This window comes from Epinephelus lanceolatus, chromosome 12 (genome assembly GCF_041903045.1).
Source record: "Epinephelus lanceolatus isolate andai-2023 chromosome 12, ASM4190304v1, whole genome shotgun sequence".
Classification (NCBI taxonomy): Eukaryota; Metazoa; Chordata; class Actinopteri; order Perciformes; family Serranidae; genus Epinephelus; species Epinephelus lanceolatus.
Genome location: NC_135745.1, coordinates 6,929,515 through 6,948,987, shown reverse-complemented (window position 1 = coordinate 6,948,987; position 19,473 = coordinate 6,929,515). Strand labels below are relative to the sequence as shown.

Below are 19,473 nucleotides of genomic sequence, written 5' to 3'. Positions count from 1 at the left end.
ATGTCAAGCAGAGTGAGATTCAGTGTTGACTGACATCAGTGTGATGGTGTGTTATGCAGGCTCCTTCTATGCCACTTAACCACATGTTGTATAACAATGACGAGCCACTTCTGCTCTTTCACCATGCAGTTGCTATATTGGCTGATTATTACCCTTTTTTTCTGTTCAGCTGGAGTCGGGGGAGGAAGTGGAGGTGGAGGAATTCTATGTCAAGTTCAAGGGCTTGTGAGTAACAAGCCATTTTTTCCACGTCTACCTCTTTTTTCTTTTACAGCAGGGATTGCTCTTTTTCAGACATATTTTCAACACACATACACACCAGGGTGTCCATGGCATCCATAGGTGTGAAAAGCTCAGTATATTCTACCTGAAAGCCTTATTCACTGTGTTTTATGGTGCGGTGACTTAGCCATTTCTTCTTCAGATCCACTCTTGCATCAATAACATAAAAGTAGTAGTAGTACAGTCACATTCGATCATATTGCTTAAAACATTTTGGTATTTTTTTATGCAGCTTATGTCAAAGCAGTCATTTATTCAGCTGGCACGCCGTTCATGTATCTCTCCAGACTCCATTCAGATTGCAGTTTGGACAGCAAAAGAAAATGCAAATGAGATTTAAGCTGCATGCACACATTTGACCACACAACTTGCAAATATGTGTGCAACCAGTAAAGAGTGATCACCAGTGTTGAGTGTTATATTTGCAACATGCACTCTTGTTACTGCCTGGCTTCAGTAGGAGTGATATGAATCGCTTTGTTTCTCCTGTGTCTCAGTTCGTACCTCCACTGTCGCTGGGCAGACCTGGAGGAGCTGGAGAAGGACAAGAGAATACACCAGAAGGTCAAGAGGTTTAGGGCCAAGCAACAGCTCAACAACTTCATAACAGAGGTAAGACCGAGGCCTGTCACCATAATTACCTTATCGACTTATTGTACGATATTTGGACATGACCTTGATAATTTTGCTGACCTCAAGATTGCTCATTGTACTTCCATGCATATTTGTTTACATAAGGATATCACCAAAGTCCTAGCCAACATGATGCCAGAATAAACAGTAGCTCTACATGCTCTACATGTCACCACACGTAAGGCTTAAACCAGTTGAGTTATAGTGGTGGTTCAGGGTTAAAAAAAACCCCTCCTGACTGAGAATTTTCAGGTGCCAGAATCCATTTGTCTTACTGGGAAAAGAAAAAGGACACAAATTAAAAACCACATGGGAAATACTCAAAAGGCATCAGCTTTCCACCTCAGTCATACACTGTGAATATGAAATCATCTGGTCTCACCCTAACACACAATGTAAGCCAACCTATTTTAAAACTGCCTCCTAGCTTCTAACAGTAAAACTCTACTTGCTTTCTCTCCAGATGGATGATGAGCCTTTTAACCCGGACTACGTGGAGGTGGACCGTGTCCTGGACGTTTCAGAGAGCACAGATGAAAACGGAGAGGTGCTTTGATCTCTTCCTGTCATCTTTCATGGGTTTGAGCCTCTCCCTCCCCACACACACATTCACCAAACCTCCCTCCTGTTTGTGTGTGTGTATGTGTGTTTCTGTGCAGACGGTGACCTTATATTTGGTGAAATGGTGCAGTCTGCCTTACGAAGACTCCACCTGGGAGCTGAAGGCCGACATCGACCAGTCCAAGATAGAGGAATATGAACGCATCGCAGCACGCACACCCAACACTAAGAGAGTGGTAAGTAGCTGTGTGTGTGTATGTGTGTGCGCGCGTGCGCGCCTGTGAGAGCTTGTTGGGTGCCATACGTCTCCTACCCTCCTCCCAGTAGGCGTATGTGTGTTTGTGTGTGTTGGCCTGTTGCCTGCTCCTTCCTCCTCCAGATTTACAGCTCCCCTAACTGCTCTCCACAGGGCCACGTTCTTGTGGTCTTACACACTCACACACTCACACACATGCACACACGCCCTGCTCTTGTGGCCAGGCCAAACCACTAACAGTGTGTTTAATGCTGAACAGAAGCAGCTGACTGGCTGTGGTCTCTCCCTCATCACTCCTTTCTCTCCCTGTGTCCATCTATTTAACTACTGCTTACTGTTTCTCCTTAAGGGCCATGTTAGAAATGCTCTACAGAGGCAGCATTTAGATTTTTTTTGTATTTATAGTTTTAGCCATGCCAGCAGTGTAGCTGGAGGGATTCTCAGTTGGACTAACAGAGAAACATCTCAATTAGGAGAGGGATGAATCTGTATAACTTTGTCGGTCAATACTTGAACTTATCAACAGTTAAATGCATGACAAGATCCCTTGAAAACTAAACCACAGTCCCATGTTTATCCATATGGTATGTGGAACAACATGTAGCTTTTGGCTCTCTCTTCTGAGCCCTTCTTCCCCTCAAAGGACCTTGCTTACCTTGAATTGCAGTAAACAGTGTCCTTCAATCATGCATCAGTCCTTTTAGCAAAAACAATCAATGGATTATCAAATTAGTTGCTGAATAATTTTCTGTCAATCAACCTATCAATTACTCAACTCTTTAAAGAGCAGTGAAACACAGTTTAAAGGGACAGTTCACCTCAAAATCAAATCCACCTTTTTTCCCCTCTTACCTGTAGTGCTATGCCTTCTCCTCAGTGTAATGGAACTAGATGATGCTCAGCTTGTGGTGCTCAAACTGCCAAAAAAATACATTTTAAAAAAAATCAGCAGCAATGTCCCTTTCCAGGAATTATGACTCAGTTCCTCAAGATAATCCACAGACCTTTTTGTGAGCAGTTTCATGTAGGAACTATTTTTTTTCTACCAATCCAGTCCTGTTCATGGTATCACCACGTAGAAGGAAGCGTGCATCTACTGCTAGCTCACCTTGCACCACTGAAGTAGCTAATGTTACAGCTCAGCCCAGGAGGACGGCACTAATGTTTACATCATGTGGTGTGCAGTGATACAGTTAGTGGATGTAGTTCGGTAGAAAGAAAATAATTCCTACATGAAACTGCTTGAGGAAAAAGACATTGTTGTTGAGTTTTTAAAATGTATTTTCTTGACGCATTGAGCTCCATAAGCCGAGTCCCATCTAGTTCCATTATATAGGAGAGAAGGCAGACATCTCTACGGCCAATATCTCCAACACTCATACCAAAACAATCTAGACTGATAAATAGCACTACGGGTAAGTGGGAAAATATGTATTTTTGATTTTTGGGTGAACTGTCCCTTTAAACCCATAAATAGTCTTTCAACAATCCACATACTTACACCATTGATCTGTTTTTTAAGTGTTGTTTATAACCCCAAATGATCTAATGTGCGTCCAGGATCGGCCTCCTGCAGCCGACTGGAAAAAGCTGGAGGGCTCCAGGGAATACAGGAACGGCAACGCACTCAGGGAATACCAGCTAGAAGGCCTCAACTGGCTAACCTTCAACTGGTACAACTCGTAAGTCACCATTAACTTTATTTTATTAGAATTAGTCCCTAACTGCTACTGCAAGCCTGCACATGTGATAGCACCTCATTTAATAGCCTTAAGTGGACATTAAGTTGCCCTCTAGCATAGTGTGGTTTATGTTTTCCCACTGGTGCCACCCATGCATGAAATGTGCGCTCTGATAGAACCACAAGAGTCTGCAGACAAACATCCTCATTCAGCAGCACAGATAGAAGATTATAGTTTAACTCAATTCTGAGTGAATTTTTCTGTTGTGTTTTCATGTGCCCCAAATCTTACTGTCTGAGGGGGAATACTAATCATGGATTTCTTGGAATATCATGGAAGCGTCAGAGGTGTATTTAAGACCTGGAAAAAAACTGAAGGAATTCCATCAAGTCTTTAAGTATGGCAGATAATTTTCCAGTTTGTCTTACACATGTTTTTTGCATTAGATCACTGGAGTGGAAAGCAGACTACCTCACCCCTTTGGAAAAGCAGCATTAATAAACCAAAGGGAAAGATGGTTTAGGTCATGGATGCACATTGCTTAGTCATGTTAAAGTCATGGAATTTCAAATCAGGGCCACAGTGGGAGGAGTCTGTGGTATCTGCCATGCAGGCTTTGAGATCTTTGCTAGTTGAATGCCTCTGAAGAAGAAAAATAGAATACAGATTCCTACATGTATTCCAGCTGTTTTTAGCCCCCTGTTCACTCTGTCCACATCATTTGTCCTCTACAGACGTAACTGTATCTTGGCTGATGAGATGGGTCTCGGAAAGACCATTCAGTCCATTACATTCCTCTATGAGATGTACATGAAGGGCATTGAGGGGCCATTCCTGGTCATCGCTCCGCTCTCTACCATTCCCAACTGGGAGAGAGAGTTCAGGACCTGGACCGAGCTCAACGTGGTGGTCTATCACGGCAGCCAGGCCAGCCGCAAGACCATCCAGGCATACGAAATGTACTACAGAGACACACAGGTAAGACAAACAAACAAAAAAAAACTTTTTGTTTTACTGGAAGAGAAAAGAGAGGGGATTTAGAAATACACATTTTTTGGCACATGTTACAAGATGCATGTAACAAATGACATGAGATTAGAAGTTGGAAAATTTATTAAAAATTTCATTGTCATTAATTTCTACCACTATGCAGTCTGTGCTGTAAAAATGATTGACAAGAGTAGTTAGATTGTTTGCTCTGTAACCTCATTAATCATAAAATGTTTATTTTCAAATGACAAACAATTTTATAGCCAGAGGTATTAAGACAACCTAGTATACGGCTAGGCCATGTATGTAACATTGAGGGCTTTTAATTTGAAAGGAGACATGGCAACATTCACCCAGTCACAGATTTTGCCTCGCTGTTTAACTTTATGTAAACACATTTTAAAATGAGGAACTGTACCCTTAGACACAGTCACACAGCAGAGGGGACCTGCTTTCTCTGGAGCTGTACACACTGATCATTTAACACAACCCTCCTCTTTTCAGCTCTGGTTGGTGATGTAGGTCTCAGTGTGACTGGTTGAGACTGCACAGCAGTTCCGCCAATAATGATAGTTTGTAAAACGTCTAATGGGCCTAACTGATTAGTTGATCTCTAGTTAGGGTTGTTACTAAGGTGGTAGCACCAGTTCCAGGGTCCTATATCCACTTTCTCCTCACCTGCACCTGCACCTGCTCCGACATTGTAATACATAATGTTCAATAACGTTACTCATGAATTTAAGGCTCGTGTCATACAGACACAGCTGTTGCTCAAACAAAAGGATGAGGGGATCTTCTCTTTCCTCTGTCCAAACCTGCCGTTTGGGCCACGGCTGGCTAGTTAGTTAACTAACCCCACCGTGCTTTTACTGCTGTCACTCATCTGATGATCGCCATATGCTTTTCTACACTGTGTGTGGATGAAGCATTTAATTGTTAAATTTTACTCATGTAGTGGCTAGCTGTTTAGCTAGCAAGCTTGCTAATTCCTGCATGCTTTCATGCCACACTGGTTACAGAAAATGAGGAAAACAGTAATACAGGACTGTCAGCGTCCACTGCTCTGTCACCACCTGTTCATTTCAGAGAGCTACGGCTAATGAAGAAACACCAACACTCAGCAACACGTTCATCACTCACTCCAACCAATGGTGTAACTTACTCTCTCACTCATGTACACACAGCCTTTAGCATTTATAGAGCTGACCTTGCATGCTGTGGTCCAGCCAAACAGGTGACTAAGAACAGTCATAGACATTACATTAGCTTAGTTCTACAGGAGCAGAGCTGTATAGGCTGTCTGGTCTGATTTAGCTTGATCAACAACAGCAGTGATATCAAATTTCTTAAAGGTGTTTGAAGGATTTGCCAACTCATAAATGTCTTATCCAGGATGTCTTAATACATGTCTCTACATAACATAAATGTAATTTGCTGTTATCAAAAGACTCAGGACACTGTTTGGCCATCATTCACATTGTGATGAATCATTGCTGCACCTAGATGGTAGCTCAGCCTACTTTGTACCAACAGCAGCTTGCAAAATGTAATTTAGAAAAAGACTGAAACTAAACAGAACCTGGAGTGTTCTCATTAAAGAAGGATCACTGGTGATGCATCCTTTGACCAGCTCTGAATGAGGAACAACTAGAATGAGGATGATATAGCTGTAGTCTACAGTAGATGGGAGAAATGAGAGGCTGCTGTGTGAGACAGTCAGCAGATCTGAACACCTCTTTGGTCAGGGGAAATCTTGAGCCAGCTGGGGATGGACAGTGCTCCTCTGCCATGTAAGCTCTTTACAGTCCTCTCGCTGTAAGCCATATATACTGTAAGCTCTTATCGTACAATGCTACTAACATCTCTCAGTGCAACCTTTGCCAAGAAGGTAGAAAGAAAATAAGCTGTAGTAGCCGTGTCCTTGCTAATCCAGGCAGAGGTAATCCTCAAGGTTGTAACGGACGACGCGTTCTTTTCTCCTGCACTGCCTGCTTCACTACATACAGAAGAGACATACAACAGCTACTTGGGACACTCCTGGTCTACATGGGTCATTTCTACCATGTCTAAGAGGGCTTATAGTTTGAGGGGGTGTTTTGTTGTGTAATGGACCTGGGTTGAATAAACAGAAAAAGGCACAAAACATGTGGACAGTGTTCTGTAGCACAAGGTTGGTCAGTGCGTTTTACTTTTGGTGTAAAAGTGAAAACAGTTTTCCTCCCAGTGCCACGGTGTGAGATAATAAAGGAGTTACTGACAAAGACATTTCAGATTACTTTTATTGACCTTCATTCTTTTTCTTTATCTTTCTTCCTCAGGGTAAGATAATAAAGGGAGCGTATCGGTTCCACGCGGTGATAACCACCTTTGAGATGATTCTGACTGACTGTCCAGAGCTGCGCAGCGTGCCTTGGCGCTGTGTGGTGATAGACGAAGCCCACCGCCTCAAAAACCGAAACTGCAAACTACTGGAAGGACTCAAAATGATGGACATGGTGAGTGGTGGCCAGGGCAAGAGGAACACAGGAGTTGGGAAGCGGCTGGTGGTCGTTATCAGTATATCACATCATGCTTTTCAGGTCGATCACATGGTCTTACTAATACTACTTAAGCTCAAGGCTTAAGAAAGCATGTTATACATTTTAAAGTGTGTGTTTGTAGTTCTTTGGATGCTGAGATCAGTTGGACGTAAATAAACGTCTTACAGACACGTGAGAGCACTTTGTAGAAGTTAGAGTTGGACAAATTAGCCTAGTACCTCTGTCATGGTAATATGGTCCCTCTCTTCTTCCCTTTGGAGGTTAAAGCAGTGAAGACATCCTGCTTTTTCATTTTAGAAAGTCTAATTTCTTTTTCTTGTCTCTCTTCTCCACCAGGAGCACAAAGTTCTGTTGACGGGAACTCCTCTCCAGAACACTGTGGAGGAGCTCTTCAGCTTACTCAACTTCCTGGAGCCTGAGCGATTCCCGTCTGAACAGACATTTATGACTGAATTTGGAGACCTAAAGACTGAAGAACAGGTAAATAGAGAACTTGAAATCTATGCTGTGGAAAAAAGGAGAGGGGGGTTGTCATCTGTTACAGCTTTTCATAGTTTCCCCACTGAATGAAGTGTTAACATTGCATCTGTGTGTCTCAGGTTCAGAAACTGCAGGGCATTCTGAAACCCATGATGTTAAGAAGACTGAAGGAGGATGTGGAGAAGAACCTGGCCCCTAAGGAGGAGACCATCATCGAGGTAGATGTCTCAAAACACTTACCTCTTCTGCTTTTCAGTTAAGCTGAAGAAAGCTCACTGAAGCCACATCTGCAGTGTCTGTCAGAATTTTTTTTAATTCTGGCCACATTGTTGTGTGAGTGTCGGAAATGGTCATGTTTCAGAAAAGAAAAATGCAATTGAATCAACTTTGTTGTTGCCAGGTGGAGCTGACCAACATACAGAAGAAATACTATCGGGCCATTCTGGAGAAGAATTTCTCATTCCTGTCCAAAGGAGGTGCAGCAGGAGGTGGAGGCGGAGGATCCAGCGTCCCCAACCTCCTCAACACCATGATGGAGCTGAGGAAATGCTGCAACCACCCCTACCTCATTAATGGTATTAATACACATTAAATCAGTGTTGAACTTTGAATCATTTTGCACCAAAGTTTAAAACTCACATGAAATGAAGAAAGGTTAAATTGAAACCTTTTTTAAACATCAGCTTAGTTTCTACTCTGAACCTAGATTATATTCCATTATGTTTTGCTGGAAAACTTTAAACTCCAATTTAGACTGTGATGCAGTATTAACTTCAGCCTTACGCTTGAGGTGGTTTAAATTTTAAAATGGCTCTCTGTTTGAGATGCAATCAGAAAGTTCCTGGAAGAAAGTTACGGAAAAGATTCAACCCAATTGAGTTTTATGATGCTGGATTTCTGTGATTTTACATTAGAACTGTCTGCCAGTTGCTGCCAGGCATTCTCTTTTGTCCTGTGCTTTAATCTTCTATTATTCAGCCATATTGCTCTCAAAGGAAGACATGATGGCTTGGCTTCTCTGCCGAGCCATCATTAGTAATGTTAGGCCAACTGATGCAGTTTACTTACATTGTTAAAGTTGTTCACAAATGTCCTCCCTGCTCCACTTGATGTTCCAAAATCATCGTTTTCTGTTTCCTGATCAATTTAAATTGTTTCCTTTGTCCAGGAGCGGAAGAGAAGATCGCTGAGGAGTTCAGGGACTCCCATGGTGGCAGGGCAGACATGCCGGACATGGCCCTCCAAGCCATGATCCAGGCTGCTGGCAAGCTGGTGCTCATTGACAAGCTGCTGCCCAAACTGAAGGCAGGCGGGCACAGAGTCCTGGTGTTCAGTCAGATGGTCCGCTGTCTGGACATCCTGGAGGACTACCTCATCCAGAAACGGTAAGAATAGAAACAAGTGAACATTTCCTTTAGATGTGCACAGTGTAGAGATGTCCTGATCAAGTTCTTTTGGCCCCGATCCCAGTCCTTTAATAACGGGTACCTGCTGATACGGAGTCCGATCAGATAAATGACGCAGTTGCCCAGTGCACAGTCAATCTACAACCAGATAAGATCAAACTGAATTCATCTCAAAATAAATGTGCTAAAGATGCTTCATATACACAGTACAAGGTGTCTGCTGGTCCTTAAAAAGTCTTGAAATATCTTAAATTCAGTTCAATAAATATTAGGCCTTTAAGGGCATTAATTTGTCTTTAAATTTGATTTTTTAGGCCTTAATTGCCACCAGCATTTGATCTTATGTAATTTATCTTCTTTTTTTTTAATTTCTTTTTGTCAAAATGTCTCATTTCTGATGTTAGAAATCTTTACACCTAATTCTGCCTTTTTACTTTGTGCTTACACTTACCTATCTGCAAAATGTAGATTAACCTAACCCACTGTACAAACCATAACCCAACACAAAACCTGACTCTGCATGGGAGCACATATACTTAACCTTATAATTACCTGTTGTGCTTGAATAAGAAATGGATGATTTGTCCAAAATCAGTGTTAAATTTGGTCAAAACTTACCTTTAAAAGGTTTTAAAGAGCATAGAATATAAGTGTGTGATACCTGTAGACACTCTGCAGTACAAATACATATATACAAGGTAGCAGATGTGCAGTGTGCATTAAATTTAGATCTGATACATTGAAATAACAGCTTGAGCTACCAAATGTGGCACACCTTATTTTTTACAAGCTACCTTATTGAAATAGGGGAGGTCCTGGTTCAAAACTATAAAGTTAATCTTCGTGAATTATTTATATGACATAAATGGAAGTAACAGGGAGAAAGCAGCTCTTCAAATTGCAGTGATGTGATCAGCTAAAGAGAAGATGCATCAGTTGGAACATCTCTATTACAGTGTTGACTTTTCTGAGAATACTCACAACATGATGTTAATGAAAATAATTTCTCCCACTGTGTGACTGTGTGTCCAGATATCCTTATGAACGTATAGACGGCAGAGTTCGAGGCAACCTGCGGCAGGCAGCCATCGACCGGTTCTCCAGACCTGACTCTGACCGTTTTGTCTTCCTGCTGTGTACGAGAGCTGGAGGACTCGGTATCAACCTGACTGCAGCAGACACTTGCATCATCTTTGACTCTGACTGGAACCCTCAAAATGACCTGCAGGTACAAACCACACGATGCTCTGCCTGAGGTTATTTTGTTGTGTAATGATTATAGCATTAGTTCTTATGTGACATTTGATTAGGTACAGCGTGTTGAGGCCCCTGTACTAAAAAGTGTCAGGAGTGTTGTTGAGTCTCTACCAGCTTCAGGGTGGCAAGTTTGGAGTTGAGACTGTTGGCTGGATGTAATGACTCTGCCAGCCACATTTAGCTCTGGTTCACTGGACCATATCATTAGTCCTCTGCTGTAACCTCACATATCCAGCTGAATAGACTCCTGCAGACTGAACAGAAGAGTGAGCAAAATATGTTGTAGAACAATGTTTCTGAATCTGTGACTGCGTCCTCCTCCAGGCCCAGGCCAGGTGCCATCGTATCGGCCAGTCCAAGGCAGTGAAGATCTACCGTCTGATCACTAGGAACAGCTACGAGAGGGAGATGTTCGACAAGGCCAGTCTAAAGCTGGGCCTCGACAAGGCCGTCCTCCAGAGCATGAGCGGACGAGAGAACGCCAACAGCGGGGTGAGACACATCACACACACATTCAATATCTACATTGATGGCTTTGGATTGATTTTTCCTGTAAATAAATCTGCTTAGTGTACTTTGTGTCAGAAGGCTAGTTTATATAGTGGACACACTCACACAATATTTGGGTTTCCATCCAAATAGTGCAAATTTTAACCACGGTTTCTACCAGAAAAGCTGTTTGGACAGGTGATCTTTTGATGGGGCCAGCAGCCAACTTTCTTTTTAAAAGAGACCTGCAACAAAGTTTGTTTTAATTTAGATTTTAACGATGCAGCTAAGTTAAATTTGTTGACTGTTTTCTATAAAAATAGCATTTGGTCTCTTATGCATATTAAGTATGAAACACATTTGGTGTGTATTAATGAGTGATTGAAATAAGAGGGTAAAACAAGATTTTGCATTGGGCCCCTAAAAAGCTGTAACCGGCCCTGCTAGCTGGTGTGTCCACTGGACAAGATGCAGCTATAAAAGGGGTGAGGAGCAGCATGTTGCCAAGGGCAGTTAATGTAATGTTATCAACAGCTCACTCAATGTAAATGCAAATGTCAGCTGCTGACTTGGTACCACAACATTACTGTCAACACCAAACAGTCTAACGTTAGCTAACTGGTGACATTAACAGTATACTAGCAAGCTTACCTCATTGACCTGGGTTGAATTCCTTGTTGCAGCCATCCACTGTTATACAAATATTAGGATTTGGTTCATTTACCTTTTGTTAGTACACTGACTTTTCCACCTTTCCCATGTGTAAAACTTTTGCAGAATCTTGACACATATTTCAAATATGTGGTGTTTCCTCTCAGGTTTTTTTATGCACAAACTGAAAATGTGCGAGAGTGCTCGACGGGCACCCAAACCCACAAATCAGCAAGCATACCTTACAGACACAAAATAAACAAATTGGATAATTCAGCTAAAATATTTCGACTAAGTGTTTGTCTGCTCACAAATATTTGCCATAGAATAAAATGTTTTCGTTTGTGGTCCAGGTCCAGCAGTTGTCCAAGAAGGAGATCGAGGACCTGCTGAGAAAGGGAGCATACGGAGCTCTAATGGACGAGGAAGACGAAGGCTCAAAATTCTGTGAGGAGGACATCGACCAAATCCTCCAGAGACGAACCCACACTATCACTATAGAGTCTGAGGGCAAGGGCTCCACCTTTGCTAAGGTAAAAACTTAACTCAGTCTAAAACACCTTGGCAAAACCTTTTTTTTTTTGTTGTAAAATCTTTTCATTTACTCATACACTCTGTATGTAGCGTTTGTAATGTGTATCTAAATAATCTCTGAACAAGTGTGATCATCCAACATGCCTTCCTCTGTCTGCAGGCCAGTTTTGTTGCAGCAGGTAACCGAACAGACATTTCTCTGGAGGATCCAGACTTCTGGCAGAAATGGGCCAAGAAGGCCGAGCTTGACCTGGACGCCATCAATGGACGGGTACTACACACATGAGCACACACATGTTAAACTGTACATACATACTGTAAACACAAGTACCTTGAATTGAAAACCCACCCACGAACACACACAAATGACATAGCCACAGAGAGAGAGAACGATCAGAGTGTGCTTCTATATACTTTGGTGTGTACAAAGTCTTAAACACACTCACACACACACCCATGCACACATACATGCTTGGTGGTGTCCCCTTATGGAAAGGGGACTAGCAGTGATAATTAGTCAGTGCTATCACTACAAGCAAGGAGGAGGAGGGAGAGGCGGTAAGATCAGGAGAGAAGAAGAGAGAAAGAGAGAGATTAATATTGACAGTTGGGAATCTCCTCTCTTCCTTAATTACCCATGTTTCCCTGCTCTCGTGTGTGTGTTTGAGCGAGAGAGAGTAAGCTGCTTAGCTCCACTTAACAGAGCGCAGATGCCTGGAGGGTACAGAGATATCACTTAGGCTAGTGCTCACACACACACACACACACACACACACACACACACACAGAAATGCAAGCTCACTCACATTCTTACACACCCATTGAGTGCTCTGCTAACAGGCATCTTCATATTCTTGCTCTCCTTCCCTCTCTATATTTGTTCACTTTTTATATTTGTGTATTTGTCCCTCCTGGTTTCTTCTTCTCTCCACTCCCTCACTGCCTCTCTTGTGGAGGGCTCTCCACTGGAACACTTAATCCAGCTCTGCGAGCGTGAATACGGGCCGCTCCCCTGGGATTTCTTATTGTGTGATGTTAAAATGGAAATGACTGCAGCGCTCTGTGATAATTGTGGAGCTAACTACTGCCCTGTTTGTGCATATTAATGGGATTGTGAGGGAAAAAATCTAATTAATTGAACAAAAATGTAATTCATTAGACAACATAATTAATGCCAGTTTGTTTGAGCTGGGCAGAAATTTTTCTCAGCATCAGGAATGAAACACGGGGCCAAATATCCAATTAATCAGGTTTGGTACAGAAGATGCCGTGTATTCACAGGGTTCACACCAGTCATAGAAGTCAGAGTATACAAGAAATGTGCAAATGGGCCACTTCACAGGAGGAAAGCAGAAGGTGCTTAGCATATTGTTGTTGATGGATTTCAGGCCATCTGTAATTGAAACCAGGTTCTTAGTGAATAATAAAAAAAAGAGGGCAAGAATATCTAGGCTATAAAACACAGACTAAACATTTTCATTGGCTTTGTCTCCAGAACACATTGGTGATTGACACACCAAGGGTGAGGAAGCAAACTCGACACTTCAGCAGTGTCAAAGAGGACGAGATGCTGGAGTTCTCTGAGCTGGAGAGTGATGACGACGAACCAAGCAAACCCTCATCCAAACCACGACGACCCCAAGACAAAACTCAAGGCTACCCCCGATCTGAGTGCTTCAGAGTGGAGAAGAACCTGCTGGTCTACGGGTCAGTCACATGTTTATGTTTCATACTCAAAAAAACAGACGGAGAACAATGTCAACCACTGGCTTATTTACAAAAATGACTACAAATGAGGCATGAAATCAGTTTTTGAAGAGCACGTCATTTAGATTCAGACCTTTGTTTTATTTTACAAACAATATGATGTGGTGAAGAGATGAAATGCAATTCGTTTTCAATACATATATGATTGAAAGAAGTAATACATTTACAAATAAAACGAAATCCACCTACCGGCACCTCCAAAGCTCGCTCATTAACTCATTATACTTATTATGTTTAACCTGTACAAAAGCTACAAATGACATGTTATGTGCCAGAGTATTTCTTGGTCGCTATTAGGACTGGCCGATATAACCACTATGTACAATATGTTTTCAAGCAAGATATAAATTTAGACAACAAAGTTTATATCGATATAGGGTCGAGTTGCCTGCATACCACACACCAGTGTGCATCTTTCCTCTCTCACACTCTCTGCACAGCGCCGCCCCACTCACTCATTTACTCACTCAATACTTCTGCAACTGAACATGAAGCCCATTTCATAGAAGATAACGAGATATATAACGTGTATCGCCATTCACCCTGAAAAAAACAGAGATATTAATTTTTGTCCATATTGCCCAGCCCTAGTCGCTGTGATTTCCTGGAGTCTCCACCAGAGTCCTGCATCGTGCTGGATACCCAGGGCATACCTTAGCAAGTGTCTTAATTTTTTTTCTAGGTTCAGTTCTGGTTGAAACAAAGAACATGCAGGTCAGATTGCTTGAGTTGAATGATTAATATATTAAAATAAATGATAGTAATAGTAATTCTTTTTTGTCCCCCCATATTATCTTTGTTTTACAATATCTTGGTCTCACATGTATGTCCCAAAAAGATCACTAAAAGTTTTTGCCTTACCAAATTATTTGAACAGCCCAAGTTTGGATCCTGTGCTGACAGGTCGGGTGGGGTTGTAGAATTAGTTGGTCATTTGTGTGGATGTCAGGGCGGGTGCAGTATTGCACGTTATGGTGCTTGTCAAAAAATCAGACTCGTGTTGCACTCAGGTCTCGTTACCTGGTGGCCTCACCATAACGACAAAACACTTTGTGTTTTAGACAGGTTAAGCAAATGACATAAAGTGCTGATTAGTGAGCTTTGGAGCTGCTGGTAGTTGGACATTGTTAACCTCAAACAGAGCCAGGCTGCTGGAGGTACCGTCATAGTTATAAAAGACGTGTGTGGTACCAGTAGTCATCATAAGAAGCCTGTTTTCCAAAATGATGAAAATAAAGCAAAAGGAATCAAAACCTTTAAACCATTTGCATAGGTACGTCCCCAGAGAGCAGGTAGGATAATAAAAGTACAACATTAAAGGACTACGGTGGAATAAACCCTCACTGAAGGAGACAATTTAACAGAAAAGGAGAAGAGAACCTGGTTTGGTCTTGGATGTGGATTCATGCTGCTGGGTTGAGTTCATACTCAGCTAATGTGTGTGTAAAAGAGCACACGAGTTATTGGATGCAGACCTGCACATAGAGTGATTTAGTAGACAAATGCTTGCAACCAAGGCCATCAACACACAAGTAATCGGAGGCGCCTTTAAACACACCCATGCACACATACACACTTGTGTACAAGAAGCATGCTCGTTCTAGTGCACACAAAGTGACCTTGGAGAGCATGGCACTTGCATACACACTTACTTTCAAAGAGTTCACTAAATTTGACTTTTCAGGCACCTGTTTTTGTCCCTTTCCTCCAAAATCCTGATTTAAAATATATTCTGTCTATCCTAATAAAAGCCTGTAGATGACGCATATAATTGCAATTGAGGATGTAAAGAACAATATTTAATTTGAGTGTCTATGAATGTGTGCATGAGCATCTTAACATAGACCTCCACTAGTACAGTGTAACAGCCTTTAAAGTCACAGATACAAGAACATTACACTGCACACACAGAGGCCAACTGACACACTTACCACAGACACTGATTATTGGGTGAGCCCGTCCATTTTCATGGCTGACTTGGTGTGACTGTGTGTGTGTGTGTGTGTGTGTGTGTGCGTGTGTGTGTGTGTGTGTGTGTGTATAAGAAAGAACAGTGGTGCTAGTGAGATGTCAGCGTTGTTATTGTTACAGTCTAGTCTCGTGGCCCGAGGCTGTAGGACACAAAAACACACTGTCTGACTGGGCCTGTCCTCTCTGCTCACTGCTCTGTTGTCTTTTCCCATCATCCATCTCTCTCTCACTCTCCCTCGCCCTCATCCACCATTTTACCCCGTCTAAAATCATTCCGATTAAGACTGGTTCTCATGGTTCAGTGGAGATCTGGAAGCAGCACTGGAAAATTTTTTAGTTGAGAACAAGAGAGTGTGAGGGATGCTGTCCACTGCATCAGCCTTTAGGGTGGCTTACGCTTTTGAGGCGGTGGTGGAGCATTGGGCTGTGATCCATGAATGCACACAGAGGGAGGCCTGGGTGGAACTAGTTAGGCTAACCATAATGGTTAAGTAGACACACTGGTAAAATGTATAACTTTTGGGTATAGAAATTCAAATTTCACTTCACAGTATCCTTATCTAAGTATAGCGGATGTAACCAGGGTCCTTTTCAGGAATATGCTTATTAATTTAAGCAGCTTTCACCCAATTGATTACAATTGTTAGCTTAAAAAGAATAGAAATGACAGCCTAAGATTTTCAGTGTGTAATAGCATTAAAGATATAATATGTAATTTTTCCACATCAGAATGTCTTTAGACAAGTAGGCCAGTGTTGTATACCGTGTTGAGTTGTGTACTTACATTGTCCTGAATGTTTCTGACCCAAAAAACCTGTCATTTAATTAAGGACTCTTGCGCATGTGTCAGGGTTGTGGGTGTCTGCAAGAGGCTGTCATATATTTACTTTTTATCCGGTTTTAAGCCACATTGTTACAATACATGCTTTAGATTTTGGTTGTTCTTACTATATATTTTAACTGGGCAAAGGATTTTTGAACGTATCTTAAGTTATCAGACAAACAAGCTGAGGAAATGTCAGTGGCAACTTGGCTCTAGCCCATGCCATGCCAAACAGCATCAGAGAAACACTGATTTTTAGAGTGAAACTGCCTTATTCATTGTTTTTACTGATTTCATTCACTTGGTCTGTTTGTTTTGGAGAGGAAGAGATTTCCGTAAATTATTTGGCTCCTTGTAGAAACCTCCTAAACAATGAACACTGAATGAATACTTCTTTGGAGAAACAATGCAATGATGGCGTCACTACTCCTTCTGGGATTGTTTTGATTGAGAGACAGGCAGAAAATTATAAGTTATATGTTTAATTACAAGGTGTCATTATTGTTGGTAGTATAATTTATTTATTATATCATGTGTAATATGTTACGTTATACTTATTGCAAATATCTTATAACAGTTGATATAATTTGGTACAGCACTGACATGAAGTCCCAAAACCAGTGACCTACTAGTGTTATGTTCTCTCTGATTTAAAAACATGGTACTTTTTTTTTCTCTTCAACTTTGCTAGTTGTTTGAATATTTTATTTAATAGGCTGGGTATATCAACAGGCTGACCGGGTTGTCCCTTTGTTTTTTGTCTGTCTCTAGTTGGGGCAGGTGGAGTGACATCCTGGCTCATGGTCGCTTCAAGCGCCCCCTGAAGGAGGCCGATGTAGAGACAATCTGCAGAGCGCTCCTGGCCTACTGCCTGCTTCATTACCGTGGAGACGAAAACATCAAGAGCTTCATATGGGACCTGATTACCCCAAGTGAAGACGGGACTACCAAGACACTGACCAACCATTCTGGTAACACACACACACACACACACCTGATTAAATTAAAAACACTCTACTGCATTAGCACATGTAATCACAAAGCACAACTACAGGGCACTGTAATAACAGAACATGGTAAATCTAAAAATGGCTGAGCTAACTGCTTAATTTATGAGAATCTGTCATATAGTGAACCAGTAAATTAATATCTCTCCCACAATGTTAAAGTGCACATTAGAGTTTCCCCTTGTCAGGCTGATAGGTGGGTGAGAAAGTAGATAATAGTTAGTTGTTGGTTATCAGAGAAATACTGTATCAGGATATTTAGGCATAAGGAGTTGATTATTTAAAGAAAACAATGGCTGTGATACACGGCTGCAGTAAGAATCTTCATCCTGTTGTCTGATTACATTACAGTGTTAGATAACTGAACCCAGCAGTGTTTTGGATTTATTTTGGGAGGGATTCTGTTGGCCATGTTTTGGAACATGTTGTGGAAATTTTTGATCATCTTACAGGTTGTCATTTGCAGATGCCCCTGATCATTGTCTTAGCACCTTCTCATTCTGCCCCCCTCCATCTCTCTCCAGGTCTCTCTACCCCAGTCCCTCGGGGCAGGAAGGGGAAGAAGGGAAAGCCCCCTGCCCCGCCTCCACAGACTCCACGAGCTGATTGGCTGGCCAGCTGCAATCCTGACCACTTACTGCAAGAGGATAGCTACAAGAGACACCTGAAACATCACTGTAACAAGTAGGGCTCTGTCATTCACACACACACACACACACACACACACACACACACTCCACTAGACACCGTGGTAGCTAGCGTATTGATATTGAATATGTAGTTTGCCATTATCAGTTTATAAAATGATTATTAATTAAATAAGTATTCACATAAAGTAAAATGTTCATGGATACCAAACTAATGTGAATTAATGGCGCTGTAGCTTTAAAACCTGGATACAAGTGGCAGGTGCGATGGTTTGATTCTTGCTCCACAACCGTACATACAGCACTACTTAAACCGTGGCACCAGCCTCGCAGTCTTCTTCCACACAGATACACACACACACACACACACACACACACACGCTCGTTTGCTCTGTGGTCAGCTCTCTCTCCTGTTGTCAGGGAGATATGCTTCAATTCCAAGATTTTTTTTCTTCTTGAGGGGGAAGTTTGTTTGTTTGTGTGTGTGTACGTCTGTGTGTATGTGTGTGTCTGGCTGTGTGCCAGGCCAGGTGCTAGGCAGGCAGACCTGTTGGAAGTGGGTGAAAGACGTACACACACACATACACACACTTGGGGGTGATTATGTGGTGCCATCTGCTAGGCTGGAGCACAGCGTTGTGTGGCTAATCAGGCCTGGCACATTGATGGATGAGCTCACACAGCCTGCCAACAAACACACACACAGCCACACACACACACTGCAACTTGTGATGCCATTGATGCACGAACACACACACCGCAGAATGAGTTGCAAGTGACTGTCTTTATACCCTCCCCCCATCTTCACTGCCTCTCCAAACTTTCTGTTCCCTCCCTACCAGCACCGCTCTCTGTCCTTTCAATTCTTTTCCTCTCTGCTCCTCCCACTCATCTCCTTCCCCCCAGCCCCCGCCTCTTCTCCTCTGTCTTCTGCTCCAAACGCCGTTATTGGCATTAAATCCTGGTGACAAATCTGGTGACAAATGTTTACAGTGAAACAGATCTCCCAGATAGCAGTATTTCCAATGTCAGAAGATCAAATCTGAGTCTCATTCTCGAGCCACGACTGAAGTGATTCATTTTACTGGAGGAGATGACTCTCACTAGGAACATCTGTAATTCGTATCCAGAGAGGATGGCCATCTATTTGACAGCAGTGGTAGAAAATGCAGAGATGCAGTAATGAATTGTCGTTTGTGCAACCAGTATGTTCAACAGAAGAAAACCTCAGGACATTTCCATCTGAAGTGTTTGAAATCAAAAATCCAAGATCCTGTTCGCAGTGTGCCGGCAAACTGCTCCTTTCTATTCTTAACAGCATGTCCTCCAACAGAATTAGGTCTCCCTCTGGTAATGAAATATCTGATATCAGAGGCAATATGAGGGACTTTTACAAATAAGTTGAAAAATATATTTTGCTGTATTCTTGTATTTACAAAAATATTACATTAAGGAATTAGATCGTCAGAATTACGGGAGAGGAACTTTCCTGGGGCA

The 19,473-nt window shown here is 42.1% G+C and overlaps 1 protein-coding gene across 2 annotated transcripts in view; it reads left to right on the top strand.

Moving 5' to 3' along the window:
* Nucleotides 1-19,473, top strand: part of chd7 (chromodomain helicase DNA binding protein 7) — a 95,464-nt gene that overhangs the window by 56,153 nt on the left and 19,838 nt on the right. For both annotated transcript variants that reach the window (XM_033651020.2, XM_033651019.2), the window contains exons 8-25: nucleotides 170-225; nucleotides 780-894; nucleotides 1,379-1,462; nucleotides 1,575-1,712; nucleotides 3,293-3,414; nucleotides 4,149-4,392; nucleotides 6,723-6,899; nucleotides 7,281-7,424; nucleotides 7,544-7,642; nucleotides 7,825-7,999; nucleotides 8,593-8,809; nucleotides 9,863-10,058; nucleotides 10,412-10,579; nucleotides 11,581-11,760; nucleotides 11,922-12,032; nucleotides 13,257-13,468; nucleotides 17,094-17,293; nucleotides 17,854-18,013. In XM_033651020.2, coding sequence (XP_033506911.2) covers nucleotides 170-225; nucleotides 780-894; nucleotides 1,379-1,462; nucleotides 1,575-1,712; nucleotides 3,293-3,414; nucleotides 4,149-4,392; nucleotides 6,723-6,899; nucleotides 7,281-7,424; nucleotides 7,544-7,642; nucleotides 7,825-7,999; nucleotides 8,593-8,809; nucleotides 9,863-10,058; nucleotides 10,412-10,579; nucleotides 11,581-11,760; nucleotides 11,922-12,032; nucleotides 13,257-13,468; nucleotides 17,094-17,293; nucleotides 17,854-18,013 — 2,798 coding nt within the window. The remainder of the gene's footprint in view (nucleotides 1-169; nucleotides 226-779; nucleotides 895-1,378; nucleotides 1,463-1,574; nucleotides 1,713-3,292; nucleotides 3,415-4,148; nucleotides 4,393-6,722; nucleotides 6,900-7,280; nucleotides 7,425-7,543; nucleotides 7,643-7,824; nucleotides 8,000-8,592; nucleotides 8,810-9,862; nucleotides 10,059-10,411; nucleotides 10,580-11,580; nucleotides 11,761-11,921; nucleotides 12,033-13,256; nucleotides 13,469-17,093; nucleotides 17,294-17,853; nucleotides 18,014-19,473) is intronic.